The sequence below is a fragment of the Sphaeramia orbicularis genome, chromosome 21 (assembly GCF_902148855.1).
Source record: "Sphaeramia orbicularis chromosome 21, fSphaOr1.1, whole genome shotgun sequence".
NCBI lineage: Eukaryota > Metazoa > Chordata > Actinopteri > Kurtiformes > Apogonidae > Sphaeramia > Sphaeramia orbicularis.
In genome coordinates, this window is record NC_043977.1 from 46,274,537 (window position 1) to 46,294,878 (window position 20,342).

General features: G+C 38.8%; 1 protein-coding gene across 6 annotated transcripts in view; it reads right to left on the bottom strand.

Moving 5' to 3' along the window:
- Positions 1 to 8,290: 8,290 nt before the first annotated feature.
- Positions 8,291 to 20,342, bottom strand: part of sema5ba (sema domain, seven thrombospondin repeats (type 1 and type 1-like), transmembrane domain (TM) and short cytoplasmic domain, (semaphorin) 5Ba) — a 364,937-nt gene continuing 352,885 nt past the window's right edge. For all 6 annotated transcript variants that reach the window (XM_030125702.1, XM_030125703.1, XM_030125704.1 and 3 more), the window contains 2 exons: positions 19,940 to 20,145; positions 8,291 to 10,950 (listed from right to left, as the gene is read on the bottom strand). In XM_030125702.1, the coding sequence (XP_029981562.1) occupies positions 10,774 to 10,950; positions 19,940 to 20,145 (383 nt within the window). In that variant the 3' untranslated portion in view covers positions 8,291 to 10,773. The remainder of the gene's footprint in view (positions 10,951 to 19,939; positions 20,146 to 20,342) is intronic.

Genomic DNA, 20,342 nt, shown 5'->3' on the forward strand with positions numbered 1-20,342 from the left:
ATACAGCGAAGGATTCCACTGCCGCAATCATTTGTTTTGGGGATGAAGGGTGAGGCTGTACTTCTGTGACATGTGTCGGACTGAGAATGTGGCAGCACCGCTGTGTGTTTTTACGCCGACCATTCAAAGATTCAAAATTTATGTCTAATTCACTAGATCCATGAGAAATACAGATAATTGAGATATTGTTTCTCTCTCAACTTGTTTTTAACCCATAAAGACCCAAACAGCCACTATAGACCAAAACCATCTCCTGTTGGAGCTGTTTAATATCAGCTGATCCAGTAATCCTATCAATCAGAGGTGTCAACTAATGAAGTACAAATACTTGGTTACCTTGCTTAAGTAAAAATGTTGGTTCTCTATACTTTACTGGAGTAACTATTTTTCATCTGACTTTTTACTTCTACTCCTCACATTTTAAAAATAGCCTCGTTACTCTCATTTCATTTTGGCTTGTTTTCATTCCAGCCTGTCATTGTTAAAAAAAAACAAACAAAACCAAAACACTATCCAGATAAATCCATCCGGATAGAGTGAATTTGATTGTGGTTGAATGAGAAGTATAAACATATACCATTCCGACACCATTTTAGTTTGCAATCGATCCATCACACCTGACTTTTTGCGCCATTCCAAAACTTATATTCATCTAGTCATCATATCTTCAGCTCCATAAACACATGTTCATGCTCAGTAGGACACATATATGGTTCTTTAATACATTTGTATTGGACTCAAATGTGTGCATTTTCACTATTCATATATGCGGCTGAAACAGGTAGACTAGTGCATCCCGAATGTTTCAACAATAACATTTTAATATCACATTATACTCATTATGGCCTTTAGAAACATGTTTTTAGGAGGTGTGGTAGTGCACTATAGGCCCCTGTGGCACCAGCTGAGCTTTTGTCCTAATGGGATTTTTTTCCCTTACATTTACTTTTGTATTTTAAGTAGCTTTGAAACCAGTACTTTTACACTTTTACTTGAGTAAAAAGCTTGAGTTGATACTTCAACTTCTACAGAAGTCTGTGTAAACCCTTGTACCTATACTTCTACCTGAGGAATGGATGGGCATACTTTTGACACCTCTGTTTAGCATAAAAGGTCAAAAGTGATAAAGATGATGAAGTGAAGGACACTGTTAGAAGCAGAATGGACACTATCTGGATAGTGAGGAGTGTCTGTAATATTTGGAATTATATGAACGATAGAGTTTACAGTGCATAGACACTGGACATAGAGTCAAAGCATCAGAAGACACTGGATCAGACAGAATGGAGACTCACAGGCAGCAGGTGAGGATGAATGTACAGTTCATATCTGTACATGTGAAACTGTGAGTGTGTTTTATCGCTCTCTTGACACAACATAAATTTAATACCGTACGAAAGCCTGAGGGCAAACGTCTCCTGTGTGCACATGAAAAGCAGCTGAGGGTCTGTCAGCCAAGACCATCTGGTTTGACGTGGAAAGTCTTGGAAATGATAAGGAACTGATGAGTCACATGTTTAACCTCTAGCCCTGGGAAAAGAGTGGGCTGGGAATACAACAGTCTGAACCAATTAAACAGAATTAAAATAACAGCATTATGTTTGCGTGTTCATGATCGTGGTGTGAGTGTGTTCAGTGTTTGTGGTAAATGAAGCTGATTGTGTACTGCACAGATTTATATACAGGTACATCTAAAAAAATTAGAATATCATGAAAAAGTTCAATACTTTTTGTCACTCATTTCAGAAAGTGAAACCCATATATTACATAGACTCATTAGACATAGAGTGAAATATTTCAAGCCTTTATGATCACTCTGATACAATTAGACTTGCCACATCAGTAGCCATTTTTAAAAACAGGTTAAAAATTAACCTTTTTTCGACTGTTCTGTTGAGTTGTGTATGTGCGCATGTGCTACTACGTACCACTTTAGTCTGTATTTATAATTTCAATGTATAGTTTACTTAGTCTGTTCATCAGTAACAACCTGGTGTCCCTTTTCCTGGGGGAGTGGCTACTGTTTCAGTTGCAGCCCCCTAAGGCTCAATGACGAAGGGATCTGAGGTGACTCATCTGTGCCCTGTCCTGACCTGTGACCCCAGACCTCCTCCCCCACCTTCACCTGTCTGGATGGACCTCCTCACCTTCATCTAACAAGAGGGACCCCCTCATGTGCCCCCACCCTACTGCATCTTTACAGACTGGAACTACATCATCAAATGGACATCCATCAGTCCTGGTTTCATCTACAGTCTGTCCGTTCATGGGAGTGGATCTCTCCTTCACTGTGGTTCTCCCTGAGGTTTCTATTTTCCCACTTGATGTTTGGAGTTTTTCTTTGCCGAGAAGGAGGGTCTAAAGGACAGGGGATGCCCAGGACATTAATCCATTCCTTCTTCTACTGTTTATTTGACTGTTGCTTGTTTTCATATCCAACTAAAAAAATACATATATTTTTTAATGTTTTTATTTTATGCCTGTTGTGAAGCACACATGAGTCTGCCTTGTGCATGAAATGTGCTCTATAAATTAAGTTGAATTGAACTGAATTTATTTCTTGAAACGCTGATGATTATGGCTTACAGATAATGAAAACCCAATATTCAGTGTCTCAGAAAATTTCAATATTGTGAAAAGGTTCAATACTGGGAAGTCATGGTGTCACAACTTAATCAGCTAATTAACTCACAACACCTGCAAAGGGTTCCTGAGCCTTTAAATGGTCTCAGTTTGGGTCAGTAGGCCACACAATCATGGGGAAGACTGCTGACTTGACTGCTGACTTGTCCAAAAGACAGTCATTGACACTGTCCACAAGGAGGGTCAGTCACCAAAGATCAGTGCTAAAGAAGCTGGGTGTTCACAGAATGCTGTACCCAAACATATTCATAGAAAGTTGAGTAGAAGGAAAAAGTGTGGTAGGAAAAGGTACAGCAGCTAAAGGGATAACCACAGCCTTGAGAGGATTGTCCAGCAAAATCCATTCAAGAATTTGGGGGAGCTTCATAAGGAGTGGACTGAGGCTGGAGTCAGTAAGAGCCACTACACACAGATGAATCCTAGACATGGGCTACAAATGTCACAAAAGCCAATCCTGAACCAGAGACAACATCAGAAGCGTCTTACTTGGACTGTAGGGAAAAAAACTGGGCTGTTGCTCAGTGGTCCAAAGTCCTCTTTTCAGATGAAAGTACATTTTGCATGTCATTTGGAATTCAAGGTCCCAGAGTCTGGAGGAAAAGTGGAGAGGCACAGAATCTACATTGCTTGGTTATCTACAGCGGTATATAACCCACCACATCCTCCACATACAGGTTACTTGTAGAAGTACGTCCCCCCAGTCCCACCAATTTTTTTCAGGTGTGTGGGGGGGATGCCAGTAGGCTGATGATGCTATTAGTGGGGCTTAGTTCAAGAAAGGTTGAGAAATCCTGTGTCACAGCCATGACAAGAATAGAGTACACCATGTAAAGTTAACAGAAAGTGATTTATTAAACAAATGATTTAATTAAGAATAACAAAAAGAATTAACAGAGGGAAAACTTAAATGTACACATCACCAGGAAGGAGAGAGGGAGAATGTTCAAACCAGCCACAGCTCTATAAGCTGGTGTCACCAATGCCTGATTAGCATTCCCTGACAACAGGGGTCGTCACACCATCAGGAAATAATTGAACTTTCACACTAAAAGAAAGAGAACATTTTGGATTATTCTTTATCAGTTATTATGCCTATTATCATATTGGTCCGGCCTACTTGAGCTCATATTAGGCTGAATGTGGCCCTAAACTGAAATGACTTTGACGCCTCTGCTTCAAGAGGAAGAATAAAGCCCTGTACATTCTCTGTCCTGAACATGTGCCTCTAGGAGAGACTCAATTTGACCCACTGACTGGATTTAGATGCATATTTGAGTAAATTCTACTTACTTTAATTGTTTTTATACTGTGGTTATTTGATTGAAATCCTTTAAGAGTATGTTTTGAATTGTATTGTTAATAGAGTCATTGTTTTTCCTGTGTTTAAGCATTTCATCATCTGATCCGTTCATCATCTTGATCCAAATAAGTGAAAGCTGCTGAAGACCCCGACCAGTTTCATATCTGACTGCCAATGCACAGCCATCCCTATGGAGATGATTTTCTCAGACAGAATGTATGACGTTGGTAAGTTAACCTGAACCAACCTCAAATGTGCAACTTCCAAAACCTGCAGTTCCTCGATTATCACCCCAGTCCGACTGTCAGAGCTAGTTTTTATCAGTAACAACTTTTAGTCAAAGTTAAGCTCTTTTTAAATTGAACTGGCCAAGAAAAAACTATTCACCCTTTTATCAGCTCAAGAATCGACTCCTGCAATGGTATGAAGATAATTTTGTGTCTTTATTATGCAAGCAAAGGGTAAAAAGGCAAAAAAAAAAACAGATTTGAAACAAAAAAAAATCAAGATTTGAAAATAAAAATGAAGATTTCAAAATTTTTAAGCTTAACAAAATCGATTGTATTCTCATTTTCTTTCATTTCAAATCTGCTCAAGCCCCAAGGCCTTGTTCCCACAGTGGTTCCTACCGTGTTCAAGTGGGTGGGAGGACCAGGCACCAGCCACACTGTCAATCCAAAGCAAGCTATTAATAGAAATCCACCCCTTCTGCTCGTGTAGATCCTACCCATTACGTTCAGTTAAACTTGCAAGCAAAAGTTTTTGATTTGTAAAATATTTAGAGGTGCAAAACCTTTGGACTTGCAAACAAAACTTTTAAAATGACAAAATATTTTCACCTTCAAGCAGAAGTTTCAGATTTGAAATAAAAGAAAATGAGAACACAATTGATTTTGTTAAGCTTAAAAATTTTGTAAACCTTCATTTTTGTTTTCAAATCTTGATTTTTTTTTTGTTTCAAAACTATATTTTTTGTTTGCTTTTTTTCCCTTTTGCTTGCATAATAAAGACACAAAATTGTTTTCATACCATTGCAGTAGTCGAGTGTTGAAGTGATAAAAGCGTGAAAAGGTCAGTTTGATTTAAAAAGGGCTTTGCTGTGGCAAAAAGATGTAACTGACAAACTAGCTCTGACAGTCGGACTGGGGTGACAATCAAGGACAATTGAGGAACTGCAGGTTTTGGAAGTTTCACATTTGAAGTTGGTTCAGGTTAACTCACCAAAGTCACACATTCTGTCTGAGAAAATCATCTCCTTAGGGATAAAAGCACCAATGCACGTCTGGCTAAAGTAAAAGCAAATAACACTGATCACCTCCTGAATCCATTTTTCACACCACTGTAACACCGTCACACCTGCAGGGCTCTGAGATGGACAAAAACTTCCTTTAGCACAAGTTTGATTTGTAATTCTGAACAAACAGCACTGAGCATCTTTGAAAGAAGGACAGGAAAATTAATATTATGGGTTATGGAATGATTATCTGTCTGTTTGTGTTTTTATGGAGCCAGACGACCCTGACCGACCTAGTTTACACATCACATGCACTTTAGTTCACTTCATTTCTAACTGTACTGTAATTTCTCAGCCCAGACAGGATACAATTTCAATGTAAAAGAGTGCTGACAACAGTAATTCACTTGTTCAAATGTTTGTCATCTGTTCTTTCCAACGGTCCCATGTTTTACCGTATTCTACTCATTCTCTTGTAGTCTAAATTATTCCCTTTCCAACATAATTAAAACCCATCTTTTCTCCCTGGCTTTTGAAACCATGCGAGATGTTTCAATATATTATTTTTACTCAGTTGTTTTATTTGGTATTGGCTTATTGTTCTTATTTGTTGTTGTTTTTAATTGTATAGCTTTTATGTTTTAATGTATTCTTGTATCTTATTCTTTTATTTAGGATTTATCTATTCTTCTGTATTTTTATTTATCTATTTATTTTTTAATTTTTTAAATTTTATTTTTATAATTATTCTATGTCTTTTAATCTATTCTTGTATTTTACTCTGTTGTTTTGTTTTTTGTTTTTTTTTTCTGTACAGCACTTTGGTCCACTGTAGTTGTTTTAAAGTGCTTTACAAATAAAGTTGGATTGGATTAGATAATTATTGTATGTATTGCTCTGGTGATCCAGTCTTTATGGCTGTATATTTGAAAAACTCCATTTTATCATACTTGGAGGGAGAGACATCTTTTTAATCTCTGCACATACACTGCTGAAGTTATGCAAATCTCACAGTAGGATATACGGGATTGTGCTGTGAGTGAGACAGATGATTATTGCTTCCTTTGTTATATCGAACCACAGACCATTAATTTTACTGCAGCCTCACAACAAGTGTATTAATGTTCTCTAAGCCGCCCACATTTCATAAACTGTCATCTTCTCTGTCCACTTTAAGCATCTGCCACAGAGTCAAATACCATCTAGTTAGTACTTTCAGTTCTGTAGTTAGGTTTTTGTCTTGTTTTAGAATCATTATTTTTACTGACTCTGACAAAAGGAATTTAGTTTAAAGTCTGGACAAGGCCAGGACGTGATTAAATTTGCAGTGCGTGGTCTGATTTATAATTAATTAATAATTGGTTGTCAAACTGCCTTTTTGAAATGCAACCAACAATTTGACTTCTAAAAAATATCTGACTTTATAATGTGAAGTTTTTGGAGAAAAAAAACTGCATCTGTCTGGAGGAGATACAGTATGAACCAAAACTTCTGTAATAACATTTGGAAAACCCAGAGTTCATCTGTGACACTGTCCAAAAGAAAACACACAACAGGGGGTTAATTCTGCATCGCAATTAACTGCTGAGACTACTACTAGCACTAGTTACTGTTTAGACATACACAGACTTTATTTGTCAGAGTTACATCTAAAAATAAAAATTCAAGGAGGCACTGGCAATGAATGAATGAATGAATGAATGAATAAATAAATAAATAAATAAACAAACAAACAAACAAACAAACTCTGGCTTCCTCCCACCATCCAGACATGCATTAATACAGTCGCGGAAAAAATTATTAGACCACCCCTTGTTTTCTTCCATTTCTTGTTCATCTTAATGTCTGCTACAACTAAAGGTACATTTGTTTGGACAAATACAATGGTAACAACAAAAATAGCTCATAACAGTTTAATTTCAGAGCTGGTATCTATCCATTTTCCATGTTTTCTTGATAATAACCAAAATCACTTCAGTTCTTATATCAATATCTATGGCATTGTACTGACAAAAACTAGGCATTCCATGTTTTCTTTTCTGTTCTAGCCACATGATGCACACAGGAGTTAGTACTTGGTTGCATAACTATTGTTTTTGATGACTTTTGATGGTCTAATAATTTTTTCCGCAACTGTGGGTTAATAGGTTAATCTAAATTGCCTATAGGTGTGAATGTGAAAGTGATTGGCTGTTTGTCTCTATATGTCAACCCTGCGATGAACTTGCGACATGTCCAGGGTGTACCCCACCTTCACCCACACGTAGTTGGGATAGGCTCCAGTGACCCCTGTGACCTTAGTGAAGATAAAGCAGGTTCAGATAATGAATGAATGGATGAATGAATGAATAATTGCTTTGTTTTTTTCCCAAGTTTACATACTAACATGTCTTTATTCATATATATAGTAGCATGCTTGCATTGTGGGTATTGGACATTTTGCTGTATTATGTTCTGTTTTATGCGCAGGGGTCCAGGGGGGTTATTGTGTTTATGTGAATTTGAGTTCATGTGTGTGTATGAGAACATTTATCTGCCTTTGTAGGAGTGCTGCCTTGGAGCACTTTTGTGTCCCCACCAATGTCAGAATCAAACCCACTCCCTTGGGCTCTACAAGCCCCTGACCAATAAAGTACTGAAAACTAACGAATATTAACATTAGTCTTTGCACCAGAACTCATCAGAATCCTTTTCACTTCTCACCCAAACAGATTCAGTCAATATTAACTACAGGCTCACACAGTATGTATGTATGTGTGTGCATGTGTGTGTATATATATATGTAACATCATTTACACACATGGATTAGCCTCCATAAAGTCCAGACTCTAGTTTAGGATGTGATGAAGACTTGATGCTGCGGTTTAATTCTCCATCTTCAGTAACCAAAAATTAATGCACCTCTGGATGGAAAAAATATAATGAACCTTATTGTGCCACTATATAAGCATTATGTGGCAAAAAAGATGTGACAGTGAATGTCTCCTGTATGTAAAACCAAAGGTGGTGCAGTCAAATACTGCATGTGTGACTTTTTTAGGCTGGGCAGTGTATAACCAATAAGTGAAGAATCCGATTTTGCTCCCATAATCACATGAAGCAGAGCCCACTGCTGTGTTGGCATCAAGGTTTATTATCCTTTATAATGTACAATATACAAAAATATAGGGTACCAAAAATTCACAGTGTCTAAAAGGCAGTGATTACAGTCTACATGACAGGTCTAACAGTACACCTGGTAAGTTGCATAGAAGGGCACAGAGCCTCACATTGCAGGGGACAGAGCTCGAAACTGACCAATCAGATGACTTTTAGATCAAATCTCAATGTCGGATCGCCACCTTACGCGAGAGAATGCCAAGATGTGTATTACTTCACGTAGAGTCAGTGCTACTCTGAGTTCATCTCAGTGTTTTGGGTTTTGTGTGTTTCTCAAAGTCTGATGTTTGAGCAGCTGTGAACCAAGGTCAGAACCACGGGGGGTCGGGTGGGCGGTCACATTGTGGAGCTCTGTCCCCGAGCAAACCTCATGATCGGTGTGTACTTAGCTGCTGCACTTTTTTTGTTTTAAACAACTATAAGGCTTTTTTTTATTTAAACAAACAGTGTTAGCTATACAATATACAGATACATTTACACAATCCTCTTCAGGGTCATTATTGGGCTGCAGAAGGCTGTCGCTCGTATATACAGATAGAGCTCTCATGTCGTGCATGTACAGTAGCTGAACGGAAAAGCGTCGCTGGGTTAGCATTCATCGATCAGGCAATAATAATAAAATATAGCTGTGAAAATGCCCTTTATATACCAAGCTTTGACTATAAATAGTGTCTGCTCCCTCCTCCAGAGGAACCAGAGGCAATTCTTTAACTTAGAATGATTAACATCTCATACATGAACTATAGAAAAACAACAGTAGGATGTCTGAAGTGCCAGTGACCAAATGTGAATAAAGAAATGTACAAACGCCTTTACAGACCTCCTCTTTAAGTCATACATGTGAAAGCATTTACATTGTACAAAATACAGTTGCCCCTCTCAAACATACAGAGTACATGTGTTGGCATGTACAGTATCCACACACACATGCACTCAGATGAATTTTTACAAAGGCAAGCTTCAATTCAGTTGTTTTTCTTTTAAACCCAGGCCGAATTGCTGTATTGTTAGGGACATTCTCCTTAAAAACCATATCATTAATATTGTTTCATCATTGTGTTATGTCTTGAAGATGCAAATGGCTGAAGAATCACAAGAACAAAATAATGCGTCTGTTCAGTGAACAGAAACAAGAATTAATTAGCTATTTTATTTAACAAAATATGTCCTCCTATGCTACGGCTTGTCTGAGCATATAACAAACCTCTTAAAAAAACCAAATATTAAAAAAAAAAAAACAAACAATAAGTGCCAGTCTACTAGCTTATTCTATCATCATACAAAACCCAATCCAGTCGTTCAGCGCACTGGTCATATTTGATATGACCACCGAGCTATTTAGCACTCAGTAGAATCAACACAAGAATCAATTGGAGAATCAATTAATTCCTTTCTACAAGTCTTTATTGTTCTTCGAAAAAAATAAGCAAAAAAAAAAATAGAAAACACACTCGCCCCTGCCTTCTACTGTGTACAGGCACCCAAGGCATTTCCAGAGCTTTATGTACAGATCACGCCGCTTCCCACAATCCCCCTCTTGCTCTGACTTTGAGAGTTTAACGTCCTTCTTCGCGTCCATTGGAAAGTTTCGTTCCTTTCCTGCTCGTGCTGATGTTGAGCACTGTGATCCCACACGACTGCTCCACAAAAACATCTTATCTTTCCCGTCATGTGAAGTCTCTCAACAATGGAGGGCGTGCGTTCGCCCCACACACCCGAGCTGATTTTGATCTTTAATTTATTTCATCATTGACTTTATTGAGTTTTGTCTTTTGTTGTTCTGACGCTCGAGATTTGTTATGTGGCAAGGACAGACGATATGCCCTGTTTGTTCTCAGTAACTGCTTTAGTCGTTGAGAGAGTGGAGTTTATTACAGGCTGGAGGATGTGGTCTGGAACCGTGCGGTGTAAAATGGTTCCTTCGATTCAGCAAAATGTCTTTATTTTGTCTTGTTGGGTTTATGTTCTTGTCTGATGCTGGATCTGCCACCGGTGCCGAGGTGTTCTTGATCTGTTTGAAGCCGTGACTCATCCGCCGAAGCTGAAGTTTTCTACTGGAGCCTTGTGTAGAGCTCTGAGTTGACACTGCTATATCCAGTCAGGCCTTTAGAATAACACACCCCCAGATGGTTGTACAAAACCCCTGACTGCACCGGTACACAGGCATTGTCGTCCAAACCCACATACCCGAATGGAAAGTTCCAGAAAACACCCTTGAAAATACAGACTCCGCCGTGTGGAAGAGACTACGGGAGCGAAGAAAACAAAAGGGATGGCGAACGGATGACCCTGGCTGAGCTCCGAGAGACATTTCAGTTCATGGTATTGCAGTTCTGTCGCCATGGCGTTGGGGGGAAGGGTGTGGGGGGGTGTTGAGCATTTTTGGGGGCAGTGGCAAGGGGGTTGGAGAGCCGCTCAGGGATGGGGGGAGTATGTCTCAGCTGTTGTTGCTGTGGTTATAGGTCCTACAGGGCGAAGGGGAGGAGTTGGGCTGGTAGTCGTATTTGCCGAGTGCTGTGGGGTAGTAGGTGGTCGTGTAGACATTAGTCTGTTGGAGGGGGGTGGGATAAAAGTTGGAGCGTTCATCTGGCAGCAGGTTGTTCTTGTTGAGTGTCTGGAAAGGGAGAAAAACACGAGAAGCATTAGGGTCAAAACACAGTAATGTCCCATCAGAGTGAACGTTAATTGATTGCCTTTCCAACATTTATTCCAATATAAAATATCTCCTCATTTTGTATGATCCCTTATGGTCCAACTAAAGCAAAAATGAATTTAAAAGTAAAAATGTGGGTAATTTAGCAACACTAATCTGTCAAATTGTCTCTAAAATGTCCCATCAGAGAGATTTTGAATACCATGTTTTGACCCATTAAAAGATAATATCTACTACTAGTCCTATTTATCATTATTATTGAATTAGCCTCAGTCTCAATGTCAGAAATTTACTCATAATAATACATACTACATTTTGTTGCTTTCTATAAGGAAATGTATAATTATAACATAACATACAACATTCATAGAAATGTGTATGTATATGTATATGTATATGTATATGAAATCAACCCAATTCCTCAGTCTCATGTATATTTTGTCCAAATATGTACACTGTAATGTTGTATTAGAGACAATTTAGCAAAAAAGAAAAAAAAAAACAAAAAACTGAGCTTTGGTGGGGAGGGCTAATATACACAGTAGCGGAAAAAATTATTAGACCACCCTTATTTTCTTCAATTTCTTGCTCATTTTAATGCCTGGTACAATTTGTTTGGACAAATATAACGATAACAACAAAAATAGCTCATAAGAGTTTAATTTCAGAGCTGATATCTATCCATTTTCCACGTTTTAATAATAACTCCAAGTCACTTCAGTTCTTCAATCAATATCTATGGCATTGTACTGCCAAAAACAGTGCTTTTAGGCATTCCATGTTTTCTTTTCTGTCTGTTTTAGTCACGATACATGTAGGACTTAGTACTTGATTGCATAACTATTGTTTTTGATGACTATCGATGGTCTAATATTTTTTTCTGCGACTGTATATATAAATAAAAAAGAAAAATTCAGATCTTGAAGACTAAACTGCAAATTTAGGTAAGAAAAAATGCAACTGATTTTGTCATGACTTTATTTCCTCAATAACAGCAAAACTACACTGCTACAGGTTACAGTGGACTAAAAGGACACAGTGTGGACATGCTAGCCGTGTAAATGAACAAACATCAATGCAACCCTACACAGAACCAGTGGTTCTCAACCTTTTTTGGCTCGGGACTCCATTTTAAAATCACAAATTTCTGGCGAACCCAGACATTCAAAATGGAGACTTTTTTTTGCTAAAATTCATTTGTTTTTGATCATGTAATAGTTTGCTGTACTATGTTGTAAATAAAAGTTAATTTTCAATGACATTTAGGCTATATAATGTATATTATTATGGATGGAGGCAGAAAAGCCAGGTGTAGATTACTGCACAAAGTGAGAATTTTATTTTCCTTGGTCAGGATATGTACAGTCAATCCAGCTTGTATTTACAAGGCTGACAATTTATACTGAACAAACAGTAACTCAAACTATCAAACTATGAATTATGAAAGAGCTGCAGCATCTGAAACTGACCACAATGAACATTTTGAAGATAAACAGTACCACAGTGCTTCAGTTTCAGCTTCACAGTTTGTCATGGCTTTTATGGATTGGGATTGTCTCTGTCAACTCACCATATATTTTTTATTAGTAAGTTGTTTTTTTTTTGTTTTTTTTAATTAATCAATCAATTACTAGAAATTTCAGACAACCCCACTTGAATTCCAGGCGAATTTTAGGGGTCGGGACACCCCAAAGTTGAAAAATAGGACCAATGGCCCTGTAGCTTACTGGCCAAATTAAAAGCTTTGGGAAATGTATCAAGATGCCATTTATTATCACCAAGTTACGTGTATTTATTATATTACAGAAATAGCCCATGTTTTGGTCATATTCAAATCAGATCTGTAAAAAATTAAAATTCCAACTTGCTATCATTGATACTTACTGATTTATTGTATCAATCCACTTCCTATCTGTTATAATGGGAACATTTTTCAACGTTGCACCAAATCCAGAATCAGGTCCAGATCGAAATAATTTCAATACCTTGTGCTGACATCATCATAAAGAAGCTGTATACCAAGTTTGAAGTCTATTGGAATTGTAGTTTGGGAGAAGAAGACGAATGAAATTTTTGTAACGGACGACAGATGACGACAGATGACGACGACAGACGACGAGGCTGGACGCCGCATGACGACAATAGCTTACGGCCTGTCGGCCAGTAAGCTAAAAACACCGCTGTAAACAGTGTATAATTACTGGATGGACAGTACTCATAGGAAGTGGTGTTGTGAAGCCAGTGGTTTGTAATGTGGCTGTGACCATGGTGGCTTATTGAATCTGGAAGTGACCATATCTGGACAAAAGGGGCAGGACTACGGGAATCCAAGGGGTCATAGATGAGGTTACGCTCAGCTTAGGTTAGCGAAAACTGAAAACTTCATCAAGCACTGTGTAACATAGTCATTCTTGCTAGTGGAACCCACTACAGTCAGGAAAACGTGTTTTTATTATAAACAGAAATGTGTCTGACTCTGCAGTGAGCTGTCAAACAGACCCTAACCCAACATGACAGAGATCAGAGCTTCTATCTGACCTGAGATCTGATTAATGAAGGAAGGTTTAAAGACAGACCAGAGGGTCCACACAAGACAAATGAGAACACACTGAGCCCAGGAGAAAAAAAAAATATGAGTGGGGGAGGAAAGTGTGGATAGGTTTGTTATTTTATGTGCATTAGAAAACAGCAGCTCTTTTTTTTTTTTTTTTAATTGTTACAAAGGCTTGTTCATTAGAATATCTGTAGTGCCAGTGGAGCATGTTGGATCCTGTATTACTGTATCATGTTTCTAAGTATGTCTCTTGTGCTTCCGTCCTTCCTTGGACACCCCCCTAACCCACCCTCACCCTAGGTTGAGTTTCATTCTGCTGGAAACACTGTGCGTATTTCCACTCCATATGTATGTAGAGTATATTTCATACATGGAATTCAATACATGTCCACAAATTACATTCATGTATGGCAAATCCGTGTACTGTATCGATTGTCATGAAGTATAGCTCACATATTGGCTGATCTAGTGTTTCACTTTGTTTACGCCCACTCATGTCTGTCTGTCGGTAATTATGGATGTTTGCTATTGTTCCCAGTAATGTTGCATTTGAAGCACAAAATGACTAAAGCTATGTTCAGACTGCAGGAAAATGTGGCCCAAATCTGATTTTTTAAGGAATATGTGACACAAATCCAATTTGTTCAAATCCAACCCAGGCCTCTTTGATACATGGTCCTAAATCTGATATGTATTTCATACTTTGCAATGTAACTTCAGTCTGACTTCAGTCGCATTTATCTAACAAACATCTCAATTCTACGTCCCAGGAGGAGGAGGAGTGGTGGGGAAAAACAACAACCGCCACAACACACATGCAGAGACAAGATGCCTCCATATTTACTTACACTGTGTAAACACAGTACGTGCCTGTGTGGTCACGTATTACATCAGGACCTCTTCTGCGCATACAGGTCACTTCAGGGTTGCATTCAGTTCATACCCAAAACTGACAGAAGTCACATTTAATGTGTAATATGGCACAAAAAAAAATCAGATTTCACCCAAAAATCTGAAATGTGCATTAAGACCTGCTGTCTAAACTAGAGCCCGACCGATAAGGGATTTTTGAGGCTGATGCCGATACCGACATTGGGGGCTAAAAAAAAGCCGATATCCATTATATCAGCCGATATCCAACATTGGCCGATAGCCGATATAATGGTTGATATATGAAATATGAACACTGATCTACACAGGATATAATAATCTTATATTAGATAATTGTGAACAGGTGGATTAAGAGTTGCATAAATCTTTGTCTATCTCACAAATATAATTTACACAACTTTCAAATGCTGTATAATAGTTTTATATTAGACTCGTCTGTGACCTGTGGGGATCCATGGGTTGTAGATGTGGTAGTTTTTATGCTGGGGAGAGCAGACTTTTGAAAAAGATGTGAGTCCATATTTTATATTTTATAAGTAGTGACATAAAAATTGTTTGGTAAATCATTGTTTAAAATGTAAGGGACACCGGAGTCGGAGCGGGGGCGATTAGCTTAGCAATCCATCCTTGTCGGAACCTGGGGGGGCTGACTTTTGGACGGGGGGGGCGGACGGTGCGGGAGGGGTGGCAGTCTGTGATTGTGTGCGTGGGGTCTGAGCAGAAATGAAAGTGAAACTGACAGGCTTTACAGTTCCTCTAACTCTCTGGGCAGCACACACACACGGGCAGTGAGCGACAGAATCTCTGCAACAAAAAAGTTAATAAATCGTTGACATATTGGCCGATGTTGATTAATCAGTGATGAGCTATAATCGGCCTGATTAATCTGCCGTCCGATTAATCGGTTGGGCTCTAGTCTGAACGTAGTGACAATGTATCTGGAAATCAGGTGGGAAAAGACTGAAAATTTTCACTCAGGCTCAGTGTTTTGACTGTGCAGCTTCATTTTTTTGAGAGGTGCTTCTTTCTGAAACATGTTAGTTTGATGGTGAAAGAGTTCCAAAGTTATTTTAAGAGTCTATGCTTTGTCAAATACAGACGGAACAAACTGTAAGATGGGGATTATTATCTATGTCAAAAACTTGCTCTGTTTGCTCTCATACAATTAGAGTAATCCTTCCTGCAGGTGAATAAAATACCTCCACTGGCTATGAGGTTACAGCATATGTGCTCAAAGTGTATTCATAAGCAAAGCAAACCAATTTAACAAATTTAATTTAGTTCATGTCAAGCGTACTCAGTGTACTAATATATGAGCTGGCTGGAATTCATTGTAGTTCTCTTAAATAAAAAGAGGTCTAAAACCCACATTTTATTTTAATGCAATTGCTGAGTCTCTGGTAAAAGCAGAACATAAGGTGAAACACTTTCCAGGGGAAGCATTAGACTAATGTAATCCATCTGAACAGCTCTGGGGACCGAGGAAGAAGATAATCAGGTTAGAGCTGGTGAAATACACAATGCTGGGCAGTATAAATTGGCCTGGAGGAGAGGGAACCTGCTGGATAAACAGAGCTGTAGTGCTCCACAGTGACATCGGCTGCACATCCTGCAGAGTCTGGACACTCATTCTGGTCATTAAAGCTAATGAGTTCAGGCTCTCAGCAGCTCGGAGGCTGTCAGCAATGCATCCACACAGCAATGACAGTCGCAGTCAGGACAACAAGTGTCAGGAAGCTGACACCATCACAAACACATGCACCAGCTGTCAGACTACCACTGCTGGGACCTTAGGTACTAGGAAGAAGCAAGAAAGGGCCAAATGAATGCCTGCAGCGGCCTTTGGACAATATTTGGTAAAAGGTGTACTCAGACCCTGTCTAGCTTGTCGAATCAAATGCAGGTTGGCTAAAAAGATAAAACCACTGACTGTATAAAACAAGTGCATATAACCATTGTCACATCAACCATTAGTTTCTGGATGATACTATTTGATGGCCTCTAGGGGAGTTTTCAGACTGGGTATCCGGATCCATGCCATACCTGGATAATTTCACACCTTTCCTGCAGATGTTGTGTTCACAAACACGTATCACGGCCTGTGATACGTGTGGGTGTTACAGGGCTGAAACATAGAAATGACAAACCCTTACCTCATCAACCGAGCGACTGTTCTGTTCACAGGCAATACTTTTCTATCTGTTAGCCTGTTTGAGGCAAAGACAAGAAGAGCGACCTTCATTGTCCCTGATATATCACCAAGTGATTCAGTTGATAAGGCAAGTGGATCTGAGGCTTTTTCAGGAAACTACAGCAGCGCTGTCTATGGTCTCATGGTGATTAGGTCACTTCCGGTCTCAGGTACAGATTGCTTTCACATTGCAATGTTCTGTACTGGAACCCACACAGTCTACCAGGACTACCTTCTCAGCTGGACTTGGATACGGTACTCAGCCATGGAACATGTGCATTCACACTGATAAAATTAAGTGGACTTTGGGGTCCAACGTAATCGGACACGTACTCCGATACCCAGTGTGAAAACGCCTAAAGTTGGCTGCTTGGTAAATGTTAACCCATACAGTGATAAATGTACAAAACCAGTAATTAGTACTAGCAGCATTAATTAGCAAGCTACAGGTCACATTATGCAACACCAAATTAAAGATTAAAGACTCTATATACATGGTGTTTGCTGTTTATCCAAATAAAAATTCCAGACTTTTTCTAACCCTCACCCTAACCCGAGACCTTGACTTGATGTACTTTTATGCTTGTGTTCCTACTTTTTTGATTGAGATTGTACCTGTTGTGTGTGGTAGAAAAGTTCATTTTAATGAATGAATGAATGCATAATTCACAGTACTTTATGTTTTACTCACAGAAACGTTTTCAGGTGCATGGATATCACACGAACGAGTTTCACTAGATTCATTCCAGTACTGACTGGTTAGTGAAATCAGATCCAGTTTTTAGCTTACCGGCTGACAGGCCGTAAGCTATTGTCGTCATGCGTCGTCGTCGTAGTCTGTCATCTGTCGTCCGTTACAAAAATTTCAATTGTCTTCTTTTTCAAAACTACAATTCTGATTCACTTCAAACTTGGTATATAGCTTCTTTATGATGATGTCAACAAAAGTTAGTGAAATTATTTGGATCCGGATCTGATTCTGGATTTGGTGCAACTTTGAAAAATTTCCCCATTATAAGAGATAGGAAGTGGATCGATGTAATAACTCAGTAAATATAAATGATATCCAGTGTAAATTTCTACAGTCCAGCCCTGATGAGATGACCAAAACATAATGGCCACATGCTAATCAGGATCTTCTTCTGGATCCGGGAACTTACGGAAAATTTAACATGGACTCTTATGGGGAAAAATTTCCATCGTCTTTTTCTCCTAGACTACAGTTCTGATTGACCTCAAACTTGGTATACAGATTCTTTATGATGATGTCAACACAAGGTATTGACATTATTTTGATCCGGATCTGATTCTGGATTTGGTGCGACTTTGAAAAATTTTCCCATTATAACAGATAGGAAGTGGATTGATAAAATAAATCAGTAAGTATCAATGATATCAAGTTGGAATTTAAATTTTTTTACAGATCTGATTGGAATATGACCAAAATATGGGCTATTTCTGTAATAAAACAAATACACATAACTGGGTGATAATAAATGGCATCTGGATACATTTCCCAAAGCTTTTAATTTGGCTGGTAAGCTACAGGGCTATTGGTCCTATTTTTTATGTTTTCCTCATCTTATAAGATTATATGTCTTTGAGTACATTCTAAAATTCAACTGAGAAAATTTTTTTTCCATACTTTATTAAGACTTTCACACAAAATTCCAGACTTTTCAAGGTCAGTGTTTCTGCAAAAATGTATATAAATGTCCTCGAATCCTGCAGACATTTTTTTCATTCCATTGCTGCGGTCTCCTCACCCGGTAAGAAACACTGAGAGCCGGTACCCATTCTCTTCACCCGGTCCCAGACAGGCGGTCTCTTCTCCCGGGGCCGGGCTGCAGTCTCTTCTCCTGGCCCAGGTGAAGAGACTGCTGGTCCGGGACTGGTGAAGAGACCGGGTACTGGTGTAGGACTTGTCTCTTGCCATGGTAGGTTGGTAGGTCCTTGTAGTTCAGTGTTTTCTGTGGAAGTGACCTCTTCATGTAGCGGTGTATAATCCAAAGGGTCAGATAATACTATTGGGGGGGGGGTTCGGTAGTGATCTGTGCCGCTTGTACTTCCCAGAAGTAAAAGTGAAACTTAAGGCTCATTTACCTTTTCCCTGTGTCCTGAATTTTTGCAAACTTTCAGTTGAGTGGGCAGGACATTTGTCCTGGCCTTTTATATATTATACTTATGTATAATAAGTCAGGTGATGATTTTTTTGTATGAAATTTATGGTGTGGTGGCAAGGATTACTGGAAATGCTAGTAGTAGATGCTCATGCTGGATCTGGCAACCCCTAGTCTGGAGAGAGGCGGAGAGGATACCACACTATACAGTATTTTGAATGTGATTGCAGTACCAGTTTTGGCCACAATCCTACATACGGCACCTTTAACTACTGTCGCTCACAGGCTAGTGTTGTAAACTTCTTAGTCTCTCTCTAATAAACACATTTCTATATCTCAGCCTCATGTTAAACTGTTGAAAACCACATTATGTATTTTTTATAAGCATTATAATTTGCCTGAATCTCAGCTGTTTTGTGATCACCCAAAGAAGCACCATCAGAACAATAAATGGATGCTTGGCCTCTGAGATGAAAACTGTTTTTGTATTTTGCAGATGGAAAAATGAACACTGTATTAGTATACAGTATACTTTAAAAAGCTAATGGGGCTCACTCCTGAGGCAAAATATGTTTTGTGTCTTAAAAGATAACAGTACTTTAATTATTTGTGTGTTCTCCATCAGTTCTAAAGAGACTGGAGTGTTCATGTTCTATAAAAATCTGACGGTGAATGGTGATGGATCAAACATAGAGGTTGGTTATTGGAGTGTTTTATAACTGTAATCTCTTAAAGGACTTACAACACAGAAAAATCTATTATATCTTGGCTTTATTTCAGAATTTGAACAAAACAAAATTGTAGAGAATAGGGCACTAAAGTGTGCTGAAGGTCTATTAGCCTCAGGTGAATGTGTTCTCTCCACTCGCTGTAAATGTGAATGCACAGTGGAGCGATTGCAGCAGGAGGTGCAGGCTGACTAATACTTTAAAAAGCTAATGGGGTCCATTAATAAGGTTGGAAAAGCTTAAAGCCTATAGGTTTACTGTGGGAGCAAGGTGGAATAAAAATGAGCAGTGATTCGTCTTCTGTATTCGTGTTGTATACCAATAAATGCATGAATAAAAGCCTTAAGTGCAAGAGCATTCATTGCCCTTGAGTTTTGAATGTTAAGCGAGTGTGTCTGCTTCCAGTTCCAAATAAATACCACTATTAATTGTCTCATTTGTGAACTGCACAGTGACCATTGCCTACCTTGAACTCCATGGGCGTGTACTTCTCATTCTTTGGTGTGGTGTTGCCCTTGTAGTTGAGGTGGTTGGGGGTGGTGGGGTGAATGACGGCGGACTCCTGCGATGGCTTGTGGAAGCGCTGACAGTATACATAGATCAGGAAGGACAGCAGGCCCGCCCCGAGGAAACACGAGACGCCAGTGGCGATCAAGTGGATGGAGGTGAATGCTGGGAAATTAAAAAAAAAAGGATAAGAGTCAACGTGTTTTATCAGGTGGTACTTTAAATAAGCCTGGGGAAGTATATGCCATTTCAAATAGGAAGTAAAATATTTTAGTTTGGAATACCTGTAGTCCTACTTTGATGAATGGGTAACAGTTATTTACCAGTTAATATAGTAGCAATAAGTATATGATCGTAACGTT